General features: G+C 40.0%; 1 protein-coding gene across 2 annotated transcripts; it reads right to left on the bottom strand.

Moving 5' to 3' along the window:
- Nucleotides 1–566: 566 nt before the first annotated feature.
- gal (galanin/GMAP prepropeptide) lies at nucleotides 567–8,773 on the bottom strand. Of its 2 annotated transcripts, XM_085778265.1 has the most exons (7): nucleotides 8,675–8,773; nucleotides 8,489–8,569; nucleotides 7,193–7,247; nucleotides 5,165–5,236; nucleotides 1,771–1,857; nucleotides 1,331–1,402; nucleotides 567–986 (listed from the first exon to the last, which is right to left on the bottom strand). In XM_085778265.1, the coding sequence occupies exons 2-7, from the start codon at nucleotides 8,567–8,569 to the stop codon at nucleotides 925–927; spliced, it is 429 nt and encodes a 142-aa protein (XP_085634391.1). In that variant the 5' UTR covers nucleotides 8,675–8,773; the 3' UTR covers nucleotides 567–924. The 2 variants fall into 2 exon arrangements, with proteins under 2 accessions (XP_085634391.1, XP_085634392.1); XM_085778266.1 differs by lacking the exon at nucleotides 5,165–5,236 and having other exon boundaries at nucleotides 8,675–8,761.
- Nucleotides 8,774–14,559: the final 5,786 nt, after the last annotated feature.

Here is a 14,559-nt window from a genome sequence, read left to right as displayed (position 1 = left end):
CATCAAACTCATCAAATACACAACCTAACAACTCCAAAAGGCTGTCGTGGACAAGTTGTGAGCTGCACAATCACCACGCTATGAGATAATAATAGAACGTTACGAGACAGAGCTGTTTTAGAGGTAAATTCATGCAAAACCGCTGATGCGCGTTGCGTTCAGGGACAGTTTTTCAGCAAGCAGACTCTGTATTTACCCTGTATTTACCTCGAAAACGGCTCCGTTTCGTAATGTTCCATTATTATCTCATAGCGTGGTGAATGTGCAGGTCACAACTTGTCCACGAAAGCGTTTTGGAGTTTTGGGATTTTGTATTTGATGAGTTTGATGAGGGAAACCAAGAAATTCCATTAGCCTCCATAGCATAGCCCTGAGCAGCCTGCCGCTCCGCTCCTCCGTTCTAAAAATAGCTTACACCGACAAATAAAGGTAACGAACCTACTGCTATGACTATAGCGATTATGGCAATGGGCCAATTTGCCAAAATGTTGAACTATCCCTTTAATGGACCTTTTTAAAAGAAATTGCTGTGAATCATGGAAAGAAAGAAATTCACACTTGGTGAGTTTAGTGCCATTTGTTTGTTTATTTCACTCCATTCTCTTCAATCAGGTGATATTATATTTAGATAATAATACAGTCTTCTTCTGATCAGAGGTCCCTTTTACTTAGATCCATTTATAGTCAGCAAACACTCACTGATCCACAGGAGAGATCACGTTTTATTTACACAGGAGCAAAAAGATGTGGTGTTTGTACTGGGGGGGGGAATCATCAACCTCTGTCACAAACAGTTACAGGATCAGATCTTTGGTACCAGGACAGATCCAGAGTGAGAATGTGAATGGAGCTACAGAAAGGTGACATTTAGGGCAGAAACATAGACGTGGGAGGAGGGGGGTGACCAGCAGCGAGGCAGATCCATTAGGGATTCACTAGTTCATCTGAAGTCATGGGGGAGGGCAGGCTGTCCAAAGCTCCCATCTCTGAAAGAAACACACACACACACCTGGCATTGAGACAACATTAATGCAGAAATACAGATCAGACAACAGCTGTGTCTGTTGAACCAGTGTCAAAATGTAGCCTGCTGTATTTTCAAAACACAACAAAAAGCTGCCAAATATGATGTTTAGTTGATCAAATAGAAAAATAACACACAGTATTATCCATGATGTTCTTTTTAGAGTTCTGGTAGGAATACTTATGGTAATTGGGGTGAAGACAACCAGATCCCACGCAATTTCATGATGTCATCCAACCCAATCGTTCATCATTGTTAAGAGTTAGGTAACAGACTCAGAGTTTGAGGTGAAACGATGAGCATTACCTTTAAGTTTGAGGTACGACAGGAAGTCAATGACGATGTGGATGATGTCTTCATCTGCTATTCTTAGGGCACCTGGGACAGAGGCAAAGTTAAGCCTGTTATGTTGTCTGGAGCCAACAGGACAGTAAGGTTCAAACAAATATCTATACATACCATTAGATACTGACTGAAGGACAGATCTTAAATCTCTTTAATTTAACAAAGACATGAATGACAATCATTCTTCTCTTTGTACTATAAATAAATCACCATTCTGTAAAAAGTCTATTGAACAAACTTGAAGCAAAAAAAATAAAGTTTGCTTGTGCCGTTTATGTGGTAGCTTTGGTGCAGTGGTTTTTAAGATGTTGTAACACTACACTTGATCAAGTTTGTGTCCTCAGCAGTGAGATTAGCAGTGAGAGGACTGTCCTTTTTCTGCGTGTGAGACATGAACAGACCTGTTCTGAAGTCCTCCTCCTGACCCATGTCCCTCTTGCCAGCCAGACCCGGCTTGTCTCCTAGTGTCCTGTGTCCATCTATTCCATCTGGACAAGGGGAGTGATCACAATCGATACAGTCACACAAACAGCAGGTGGGTCAGCTGAGCTTTTTCATGCTTCATTCAAAGATTCACAGAACACACAAAATTCCTAAATTATCCCACTGCTGCAGGAGCATCAAACACCACACACATACACACACACACACACACACATACATACACAGTGAACACATGGCACACCTCTATCTAACTCTTGCAAAAAAAAAAAAAAAAAGAGCTCAGGGACATTGTTGTACACTTGATTATTTCATCATGGTGTTTGGTTTGTAATTGTTTGGGTTAATTTCCAAACTCGTACAGACCACCTGCAGGGCTTGGCTCATAGAATTGCAGTAAAACAGAGATTTGACCAACGGAGGAAATAAAAAGCAGGGTGTAGTTTGAACACACAAGGAAATGCACTGGAATAATAGGGATGATAAAAATGAAAATAAAATAATGGTCAAGCATAGAGATGATGGGGGCTTCGGTAGCTCTCTTCAGTTGTGAACTCCTATGGAGTCAATGCACAGTTTAGCATGTAGGCCTGAAGACCACGGTGTCATATAAGTCTTCATCCTGTAATCTCAACAATGTTATGTTTATGGTTGTGCAAAGACAGGTTAACTTCTAAGAGTCATTAAAGGCTCGTTGGGTATGAAAACGGACTTTTCCTCAATTAGTGAAAGCATTACTATTTAGCATTATCATTTAAAAAAAAATTATTTTCATACATAACAATCATGTATTTGGTTACAGATTCAGCAAGGTAAGATAGATTTAAATAGGTTGTCCTCTGTGGAATGAAGAATTCATACAGTTTAGTAATTTAATTGTCTATGTTTTTGTGTATATAGTACACACACACATACACGCACGCACACTACTCGCCACGTCACTGGTCACGTTCGCACAAGCAACAGAAGGCCACTTCAATAACAAGATTTTTCTTAATGTTACTTGGACATTTCTGTATGTTTGCAACTTATGAAGTTGTTGAACATATACAGTATAAACTAGAGAAAACATCCACGTCATCAGGCTGCTCCTGACTTTTACCCTTCAGTCTTCTTCAGGTATAGCCTATGTGTCTTTATCATTAGGTTCACCACTTCACTTTCTGAGTGGCTGTGATGTGTGGTTGAAGGTGAGAGAAGCTAAGTGGCCCCGAGAGTTTGACTCATCTTAGCTGCATCCCCATTAGCTGTAGTGGTGCTTGAGCTGGAACCTACTGAACTCTGTGTGTGTGTGTGTTAAATTATGAGCATGTGACCTTTGACGACCCCGAGAAGGACAAATAATGCCTAGAGGGCCCAAGCACCAAACAGTGACTGCTTGCTTATTTAGAGGAGAGCACGGCCGTTGTAGAGAGACAGCATATTAAACTGGATCTATTTATTTACGTTTTTGTGAACCTGACCAACTACTTTCTGTCTCTTGGGAGATCATGTGTAAAAAGAGTATGGGTTTTTTGTGCTGTTCATCTGGTGTCTCATGTACAACACCTTTCAGATATAGCACTGAAAGGGACAGCGAGGAGTTTTGGAAAGCAAAGTGTTTTCATACTACATTTTCCATGAGCCTCCGCGCGCATGGTGAAATTCTTGGACCGGCGCAATGTTTTCATTCATCAAGAATTAAAGCAGAAGTAAGCGGAGTATTTGTGTTAATATAAGTCTTAAATAGTTCAATCTCCCGACAGCAATCACTTACATAGAGTGTTTGGTCTGAAACACGGGTCTGTCAGTCACTCTGCTCTGCTGTAAGCCGAGGAGAAAACTTTCCTTGTATCCTACAACCTTTATCCAATGAGGAGAGAGAACGGCATAAAGGGGCGGTCCTCTCTGTGTGTGCAGCCAAGGGATGCGCGTGAATGTGGTGACGTAGGGACGAGGGCGGGGACTGCTAACTCCATCGGCTGACAGGAAGTTAGCCAAAGCCACCGGATCGCTTACTTCTGCTTTAAAGTCAGAGGTTGGAAGACGATCAGATACCGTCGTAGTTCCGACCATAAACAGTGATTCGGCGGTGTTATTACCATGATCCGAAACCAAAAGTAAGGAAACGCTGGTCGGCTCGCCCAGCATTTCTGCCACTAATAATAAAAACAAAATAACGACAGAGACAAAACAATATATTTATCGAAAATGGGCCCATTAACAAGTGTAGGTAATGTAGATTCGTCCACATTAAGGTGAGACTTTTTTATAACCAAATACAAACTCCACGTTGTCCCTTTAAACAGGAAAAACCTCATGCCTCAGTGTTGCTGCTCTAGACACGATCATATTTGCCACCCATCAGTCTCCCTGTCAGGGTGTAACCTGCTCCAACCTGCTGTTTGTCAGATAAATCAGTCATGAGTTGATCCAGGCTTCATTGCCTCTCAATATTTCTTACATTTTGCATCACATATTTTCACATTTATGAAACGACTCATGCTGCAATCACATTAGGAAGAGCAGCTTACTAAAGAATGGTCTATAGGTGTGGAGGCGACTGCTGTAAAATGATACGATGGAGTATGGGAAGTTGGTCCACAGTAGGGATGTCACGATTATTTGTTTTCACAGTTAATCGCGGTATTAAACGCCAAAATTAATTAATCGTTAAGATTCCTAAATACTGTTACTTTCCAAAATAGATGATGTTGGAAACACGGAGGCAGATGTGCACCAAAGTAAATGTAAATGTAAGAAATACTGGTCCATTTAACTAATGTAATATTGAATTGGTAGGAATTTAAATGTTAGCGTGTCATTTTTAATACAAAAAAAAAGCAAAACAAAACAAAAACGATTTAAATAAACACAAACATTTGGTATAGATGACAATTTATGACCTGAATATCTCAAACATTTCCCCTGGGGGGTTAATAATTGGTCCTATATTAATAGATACTTGAAATATTTTGTGTAAACAATGAGTAATGTAATTATATTTTTACTATATTTGATTAAATTAATTATGTGAATTGATGTGAAATTAATTAATGCATAATAATCGTGATAATAGTACTGTGATTATTTCTCTGACAATAATCGCACCAAGAAAATGTATAATCGTGACATCCCTAATCCACAGTGTAATGCCACCATGCTGGACCGACACACACTCATATGAGATTAACAGGAATCCCTGAGAGCACAGAGTGAAATGTTAAAACCGTTTGGATGCATTTAAAGCACAGACAACAGCGGGATGACAGACTCCGCCCCCGATGAAGCAGCTAAAGAGAGGCGGGATGTTTGGACGCAGCAATTCCTGCCCTGACACCAAGGCCCTGCAGTGGCCGTATGTTTCTATCTTACATTGAGTGACCAGCTCGTCTCTGCCTCTGGCACTGGGAGAATCCTTTATCTGAATTAGGTGATCAATACGACCTGAAACACAGGATGAGGCAGGAGCAACCTTTACCTGGGCTTCACACACACTCACATTCACACATTCACACACAAACACACAAACACACAGCATTTCCAGGGTTCTGGCCTGATTGGGACCCCATACACTGGTAAGAACACCGGCACGCACACACACACACACACACACACACATGGATACTGAGTGTTCAGTGAATGTGTCCTCTGAAGATAATGAGGCCATTTTAAATGACAGTAAATTAGCTGACACTGTGGAGACAGAGGACAAAGAAAGAAAACAGCCCCTGATTCACAGACCTGCGCTGGCTCTTTTGTTGTGTTACATAGGCAGCATTTTCAGGCAGCACAGAGCATCAAACACATCACACATCTGAGTAAAATGAGAAAATTGGTGTATACAAGGTCATTACAGGCGGATAATGTCTGCTCTGCTCTGCTCACTGCATATTTCAAATGTGGATACGTACTACTGGATAAGTACTAACTTGGCAAAAAATCCTGTCAGATACAATTCTACAATTGATGTAGACGTGAAATTTAGTCCACTGTAAAAACATATTAACTTGCATACAAGTACATTTCAACAAAAAATATCAGCAAACTCACAAAGGTTTCCTAAAAAATGACTTATCAACTTTAACATTTAACGTAAAATTTTGGTTTGCTGAATATTTTCCGTCTAATGGAAATGTAAAGTTCACATCCTCAAAGTCAAACACAAAGGCTCAGTTTCATTGAAGATGCATGAAAACGTTGATGCTTGTATCCACATTAGAAAGATTATCTATTAAATCTGTTGCACTAGTTTGCCATAAGAACTTTCTGGGGTGACAGTGTGTGGATGTTTTCATCTTGTTCTGCTGCCCCCAAGTGGAAAACATATAAACAAGTGCATGTTGGATTTACAGACAGAGCAACCGCTCTGTGAAATAAGTCTGCACAATCCTACATCAACTTCACACAGCAGCTTTAGATTCTTGGCATATGGGAAAAATATTATTATTAAAATATTATTTTGATTTTGATTTAAGGAAAAGAGTTCAGAAACTTGGCTGAATATTCATATACAGTCCATTTACTTAAACCTTTTATTTTGAAACCTGTAGAGGAGGATAGAAGGATATAACCATGAAAACAGTCAAAAGAAGGGGAGGAGTCCTTTGTAGCTGTCCACAGTTTATATCTACAGACAGTTTGTCTTGTCAAAGCAGAAAAAGCACAAGTGTAAAGGCTTTATTTCTTTACGTTAGTGAGTGAGCATCAGAGCACTAACCCTGGCTCACCTAAATGAGATGCAGCCATCATTAATGTTATTGATTCCTGATGCTTCACTTCAGATTTCCTCCTGTCAGAACTGTCTGATATCTGCTGCGTTACCATAACAATATTAAGACTGATGCTGCAGACTGCCTGGTTGCCCATGTATCACTGAATTTAAAGTTTCTTTCTTTCTTTGGTTGATGTTGTTTAGACAGTGTCACAGTCTGGCTCCTCTCCTGCCTCAGCCTTCATGGAGGATTTTTTTCTAATAGTTTCTTAAATGTTATGTCATGTGACTTATCACTAACACCTCTAAAGACGTTTCACTCAAAGATTTGGATAAGATCAGTCTAACAGACTGAGGGAAAGCGGGGAGCTGCTGTCTGAGCTCACACACAGGTAACGATGATACATGTTGTACAAATATAATTAAACTATGTAATGTGCGTATGAGCAGAGCAGCTGCCTCACACACTGGTCTGAAGAACCCGGGTCAAGTTTGTTGGGTCGTTCTCATCAGAACAGAAGTAACAATGGTTCTCTATGGTAACACAATGTTTTCATGTGCTCAGAGACACGACAGAGGCATGTTGTGTGTTGTACATGCTGTGTGCAACACACAATGAGCTGTTCTAAGTCACAGGCAGATATGGTGAGGTGTGTGTGTTTGTGTGTGTGTGTGCAGTCAGTACTTACGGGGACCTAACAGATAGCCAGCACTGTTCAGTGTCCAGCCACGCTTCTCCTTCGACTGTTGGATTCAGAGACACACAGTGATCAGATCATTGACAAACACACACACACACACACACAGCATATTGATGACTTTGCCTGAATTAATGGTATTCATCAATTAAAAAGTAATCAAACACACTTTTTGACCTAAAAACTTTCTTGCTTTACAAAAACAAACACAACAAACACACACACATGTACACAAAGTGCCTATATTTCTCTATGTGCTATTTTACTGTAGGTCACAACTGACTGTAAAAATATAGAACCATTTTGATATTAATTTTCATATAAAACCTGTTTATATACACTCACTGTATGTTTTATACTGTCATTTGAATTTCTCATCACCTATTTTAACATCGTCATTGATGATTTATTGTGACTGTAACCTCAGTTCCATCAAACTATTGTACCCTTAACTTTTCTCCTTGTGCTTTCTCTCTTCTCTGTTCTCTTCCTTCCCACTTAGAGCTCATATTGTGGCCTTTGTATTAGTAGTATTGTATTTGTACTTTTCTTGTAAAATAATAATAATAATAATTAACAATAATTTAAAAAAAAACTAAATATCACATCACTCATTACCTAATGAAGAGAGCACTTTAGAGCAGGACTTAGGTTACACCTAAGTTGTACTCTGCAAAAACTCAACATCTTACCAAGAATATTTGTCTTACTTCTAGTCAAAATGTAATTTCTAGTCAAAACAAATCTCATTATACTTATAATAAGACTCATCACGTTAAAAAGTAGCTTGTTTTCAGACACTTTTTACTTCTTTCAACCATATTTTCACTTGGAATAAGTAGAAAAATCTGATAGTGGGGCAAGTTTTTCTTTCTTACTACAAGTACAAAAAACTTGCTTTCACTGGCAGATTTTTCTACTTATTTCAAGTGAAAATGTGTTTGAAACAAATGAAAATTATCTAAAAAATAAGTTAATTTTTAGGTGATGAGTCTTATTTTAAGTGAAAAGAGTTTAGTTTTGACTAGAAATTAGACAAATATTCTTGGAAAGATTTTGAGTTTTTGCAGTGATAGTACAGTTTAGAATTTTTACTTTTGGTTGCAAATGTGAAAACTGTTCTCACCTCAGCTCAAACTGATACAGGTCAGGTCAAGGTGTCAAGAGCAAAATGACCAGAGCTAGATGAGTGCCCTCCCTATAACATTTGCATCATGTGTTTCTATTTTGCTGTCACGTCTAATAGCTGGACAAGAAGCGGCAGATCTGTGCTGTTGAATTTCTTACCGCGATCACGAGTCCGATGGTCTCAGACAGAGCAGCGCAGAAGATGAGCGACACGCAAAATATCCCAAAGCACTTCTGCATCTGGAAGAGAGAGGGGAGCAGCAGAGTGAGACTGGGTCATCATCTCCCTGCTCAGACTGGATCACCACACTGGTCAGAATCAACTTTGCAGAAGCAGTGACTTACCTTTGATGGGACTTTTCCGCTGCTGCAGAAGTTAGTGTGTGTGTGTACGTCTGTGTGTGGGACTCAGTGGTTGGGATGAAGTGAGGACTCTCCACCTTTTATTGTGGCTGAAGCTCGACCCCGCTGCTGTCAGCGCGCGTCAGCAGCCCCCCCCTCCCGCCAACAGGATGGGCAGGTCACGAACACAGCGCCTAATGAAATTCAATATGATATGAGACCATCATCAGATTTTTTTTCCTTTGTTGCCCTCGGAGACACTGGATTGAATTTAAAGAGGGAAAAAATCTCTCCGTCCTAATGTGATAGTGTAGTGATCGAGGCTTTAACGTGTTTATTCCGGGAGCAGTCAATAAACATGTGTCTCATGATCATCACTTCGTCTTTACAACCTTTTCCTTATGGCTAACTTAATGTCTTCTGTTTCTTTCATTGGATTTTGTGCAAATTTCTTTTTACAGATTTGACTTAGATATTATATTTGGTAAATCACATTTTAACATTTAGCTAATAAAAACCGCACTTCAAGTGTCTTTATGGAGTGTTAGAGGTTTCCACTGAGCAGGTAGTGAACAAAGCCATATCTGTAGCACCACCATGTTATTATACCTTCATCAAACGTTTTGCTGCTCCACACTTGGCCATACTGTGATTTTGATAATATTTCAATTAGTTCTAATGACTAATTACAGATTATTTTCATGTGTAGATCTTTTTTTTTAACAAATCACATGCATGTAAGCACAAAACACACACACACAGCAGTGACCAAAACATAAAAATCAGATACAAAATAAATAAAATAACATTACAATAAGTCTTCATATCATATATAGTCAGAGATCAGATGGTGCACTGATCAACACATCAGAGATCACAATGTGTCTTTTCATACAATTAATAATTTCCAGGTCAGCCCTTGTAAGCATAAGGACTGTTGCTACAGAAGAGAGTTACTGTGACTTAGTGTGTGAGGTTCAGACTAGAGAAAAACATTTTCTCCATTATCTCATGGTCTACATAGTTCAGCACCACGGACAGAGCTAAGGCTACAGAGGGAGTCACTGCAGATTCCTCTGTCAGTCAGTACTTCTACATGCAGTAAACACATGTGTCCGACATACTGGTCTGTCAGGAGGGGGTGTGAGGGCAAAGTGTCAGGCCAACCCAGAGAGCCAGAGAAACAGAAAGGGTCATAGAGGTCAAAAGAGCTTGTAATGTAACTGAGACAGTTTTCAATCTGTGGATTCATATGTGTTGAGTTTGTGGTGTAGTTCAGCACGTTTCTAATATTCTCCATGACCTTTTCTTCTTTTGGTTCCGAGTAGGTTGCATTTATTGAATAGCAAGTTGTTGTTTTCATTAAGACCCTCTAAGATAAGAACTGTAAAGCTCTAAAGCCCAGAGACTCAGACCTGACCTTACAGACTCTACCTTAGATGCATCACAAGATTTTTCCCCTTTGACATGATAATTTAACTCAGTTTTAGCAAAGCTGGAAAAATCAATAATCAATACTGATTTCTTTTCAAGAAGGGCACATTCTTTAGATTAGAGTTACTGGTGGATGTGTCACACAAACTAAGCAAATAAGAGAAAGAATGTAAATGATGGTGTAAATGGTGAAATTTAAATGTAGTTGTGTGGCCTGAACATGACATTGATCAGAGTTATAGAAAAGACATTAAAGGACAATTCCAGGCGAATTCAACTCAGGGGTGTATTTTCATATCATTTTAGGTCTAAAAGAATGAATCTGAAGATTTTCAGTTTAATCGCTCCTGTTTTGCGGTAGTTGTGTCTGTCCGCGCATCGCCACGGCAGCAATGAATGGGAGTGGATGTAAGTTCCGCTGTTTAGGCTGTTTCCAGCCCTCAAAGCCGCAATTTTTTTCCACAGACAGCATCAGATGGCTACTCAAACATGCACCGAGAAGTTTATTTACTTCAAGCAAGCCGACATGTTTGTAAAACTAGATCTAATTCAAAGTCTCCCGGAGTCTCGCGCGAGACCCAGTTGCCGTGCTCGGTGTGTTCAGGTGCAGTGGGAAAAGCTACCGTTTGTGTCATAAACACAGGAATATCAACTCTTTACTTGCGTCAAGTAAAAAAAACTTCTCGGCGCATCTTTGAGTAGCCATCTGACGCTGTCTGTGGAAAAAAATGTACACTTCAAGCAAGTAAAGAGTTGATATTCCTGTGTTTATGACACAAGCGGTAGCTCCGACTGCGCCTGAATACACCAGCACTGCAACTTCGGGCTCGCGAGACTCCGGGAGACTTTGAATTAGATCGACTTTTACAAACATGTCGGCTTGCTTGAAGTAAATGAACTTCTCGGTGCATGTTTGAGTAGCCATCTGATGCTGTCTGTGGAAAAAAATTGCGGCTTTGAGGGCTGGAAACAGCCTAAACAGCGGAACTTACATTCACTCCCATTCATTGCTGCCGTGGCAATGCGCGGACAGACGCAGCTACCGCAAAACAGGAGCGATTAAACTGAAAATCTTCAGATTCATTCTTTTAGACCTAAAATGATATGAAAATACACCCCTGAGTTGAATTCGCCTGGAATTGTCCTTTAACCTAACACACTGCCAGAAGTCAGTCGTACTCGAGCCGCCATGTAGGGCGTGAAAAGTTGAGACGATTCTAAGGGCCTTTGTCTGACAGGAGCTCTGAAATATACTGTATTAGATCATTAGGGTTTTTTTCCCCAATAATAAATAATTATTATCCACACAACAGTTATTATAGCCATCCACAATGGTTTTATCATATGAATATAATCAGAAAAGTGTTGTGTGATCCAGATTTAGTGAAGATCAGCTCTGGGAAATGATTATTGTGATGTTTAAGTTATCCACTATTACAGTAAACCTGAAAGCTCTGAACAATGTGTGATATCCATATTGTCCCCTCACTGTAATTTTTGGTTTGTTGTTTCCTTTAACATTTTATAGCGGAAGACTGATGTCTGGGTTTAATAGGTAAACTTCAGATTAATCAAGTCCAAATTACTGTCCAAGTTGGATCAAAGGAGATGTGTAACACCTGAAACATCACTTAGTGGCTATAGGCAGAGGGCACTGAAAAATAAAACAGTAGCATTAAAAACGACATTACAATCTTTTTCTCCATGTCATTTGTCAGTCACATTTCTGTTTTACCCTGTCACTATATTTTCATTGTCACTGGTTTTCAACTTCCAGTCACTAGCCTACTTGGTGCCACTGCAGAACGACTACAAGTTAGCAGCCACCTTCAATCAGTAATGCTAAAAACCACAGACCAAGCCAGAAATCTAGTCATGGACTCAGATCTGAATCTGAACAACCACATTAAGACCATAATAAAGTCATCTTAAAAACATATCAAGGATAAAAGGACTCATGTCTCAGCAGGACTTGGAAAAACGTGTCCATGCATTTATCTTTAGTGGGCTTGACTATTGTAACGGTGTTTTCACAGGTCTCACTAAAAAGTCCATTAGACAGCTGCAGCTGATTCAAAACGCTGCCCCTCGAGTCCTCACTAACACCAAGAAAGTGGACCACATCACCCCGGTCCTCAGATCTATGCACTGGCTTCCAGTTTCTCACAGAATAGATTTCAAAATACTGCTGATGGTTTACAAAGCATTAAATGGTTTAGGGCCAAAATACATCTTTGACCTCCTCCTCAACTATGAGCCGTCCAGACCTCTCAGATCATCTGGTACTGGTCTTCTATCCATACCTATGAGTCAGAGGTAAACAAGGTGAGGCAGCATTTAGTTTCTATGCACCCACTATCTGGAACAAACTCCCAGAAACCTGCAGGTCTGCCAGAACCCTCGGTGCCTTTAAATCAACATTGAAGACTTTCTTGTTTGCCGACGCCTTTCATTAACTGCACTGTAACATTATTCTGTTATATCTTTTTTACTATGTTCCATCTCCCTTTCTGTTTTACTTCTTTTTATACCTGTTTTAATTCTTGATCTTGTCTGTTTTTATATAATGTTTGCTTTTATGTTCTCATTCTGCTATGTAAAGCACCTTGAGTTGTCTTGTTGCAGGAATGTGCTATACAAATAAACTTGCCTTGCTTTGCCTTGCCTTACTTTGGCTGGGGGGGGGGGGATTGGGGAGAAAAATCACAATCAACATAAACCTGATTATTATATTATTAGAGTATGAAACTGTGAAATTAAACAATGTGTCATCTCAGTCAGGACCCTGAGGAACCTACTGATGAAGCTCTAAGCTTCTCTGATGCTGCATTGGGAGCTGGTCCCATCTTCATAATAATCCATTCTTAATTACATTCATTTACTTTTGTACCTTGGGCTTATCTCTGCAAACAAACAGTTTAAGCAGCTTCACACAACATTTCCAACCACTTGAAAATGAGGTCAGCGATACAGCATTTTACAGAGTTGTAATTATGTGTAATGTGAGAGAGTTTGGGTTTTATTTGAGGTAATTTGAGATCTGGCAGCTAAAAAAAAAACAGCATTTACCCGGTCTGAATCAGTAACTACAGGAGCTGGGATCCCTGCAAAAACTGCTTTAACACTTTTCTGAGATAACAAGATATTATCATGGCAGAAAGTGTTTTTTACTGATGCTCACATGCTAAATCACAGTAACTCTCTTCAGTGATCCCTGGTAACTAATAAACTGAAATGGCCTTGTATGAAAAGACATTTGATTTTAATTTTTACACTGTTGTCCTTCTGGGTCAAATTGACCCAATCTGTTCCCTTCTTCCATCCTTCCTTCTTTTCTTCCTTTCTCCCTTCCTTCTTTCCACAATCCTTTTTCCTTTCCTTCTTTCCTTCCTTCCCTTTGTCCTCATTTCTTCTTCCTTCCTCTTTTGATCCAATTGACCTGATCTGTTCCTTCCTTCCATCTTTCTTTCTATCTTTCTTTCCATCATTTTTTTCCCTTCCTTCTTTCCTCCCTTCTTTCCCTTCCTTCCTTTTTCTTCCTCCCTGAACGAATCTGTTCCCTCCCGCCATCTTTCTTTCCTTCCTTTTTCCCTTCCTTCTTTCCACAACCCCCCCCCTTCCTTCCTTCCCTTTGTCCTTACTTCTTCCTTCCTTTTTGACCCAATCTGTTCCCTCCTTCCTTCTATCTTTCTTTCCTTTTCCCCTTCCTCTTTCCTCCCATCTTTCCCTTTATCCTTCCTTCCTTCCCTTCTTTCCTTCCTTCCTTCCTTCCTTGACCCAGGAGGACAACAGGAGTGTTAAGTGTTGATCGATGCGTCAACCCGACATTTTCAGTTTACGACACTAGAAGTTGACGCAGGTCCACGTCTGTCTTTGTCCTGTTCAGCAGGCTTTCATGCACTGTTGCTGGATTAAGGCTCTTGTGAGCACATTACAGCCTGGTAACAGTAATATTGATTTGTTTTATTATCATTATAGTCACATTTGAAGGTTATTAGAAACCATTCAGAGGCCCAGAGCAAAGAAAGTGCACTAATGAAATTCAACCACATTTTTTTATGAGAGGAAAATATCCAGACTTTATTGGATATATTTCACATCTTCCCTCTGGTAGACACAACAAGCACCTGGAGACAGTTTAATAGGCAGGTGAAAAGTACAGCAGAGAGGGAGGGGGCTCCTCCTTGACTGTGTAATCACACACATCACACACTGACCTGCCTTTAATGATGGTCACTAGTTTCAGACGTGATGGAAGGCATTAGCTCGGAGTCAGGGCCCCTGATGATGATGATGATGATGATGATGATGATGATGATGATGATGATGTGTGATGGAGCAGAGACACAGCGAGACACAGACGGGAATGTGAGATCAGGTAAGTGGGGAAGAACACAGAGAGAGGACTGAAGGGAGAGGAAGACAGAGGAGAGGACAGAGCAGCAACGAGCAAC

This window comes from Trachurus japonicus, chromosome 6 (assembly GCF_045865225.1).
Source record: "Trachurus japonicus isolate A0001 chromosome 6, Traja_1.0".
Lineage (NCBI taxonomy): Eukaryota > Metazoa > Chordata > Actinopteri > Carangiformes > Carangidae > Trachurus > Trachurus japonicus.
Note: the sequence above shows the minus strand (reverse complement) of the source record. Positions and strands in the feature narration are given on the sequence as shown.

Bases quoted from the DNA above. Each gene is read 5' to 3' on its own strand.
- gal (XM_085778265.1), bottom strand. From the start codon at position 8,569: ATGCAGAAGTGCTTTGGGATATTTTGCGTGTCGCTCATCTTCTGCGCT. The intron at 1,403-1,770 runs GTCTGTTCATGT...CCTCTGTCCCAG, and splicing joins GGAGGAGGACTTCAGAACAG to GTGCCCTAAGAATAGCAGAT. The intron at 987-1,330 runs GTAATGCTCATC...TGTTTCTTTCAG, and splicing joins GTCGTACCTCAAACTTAAAG to AGATGGGAGCTTTGGACAGC.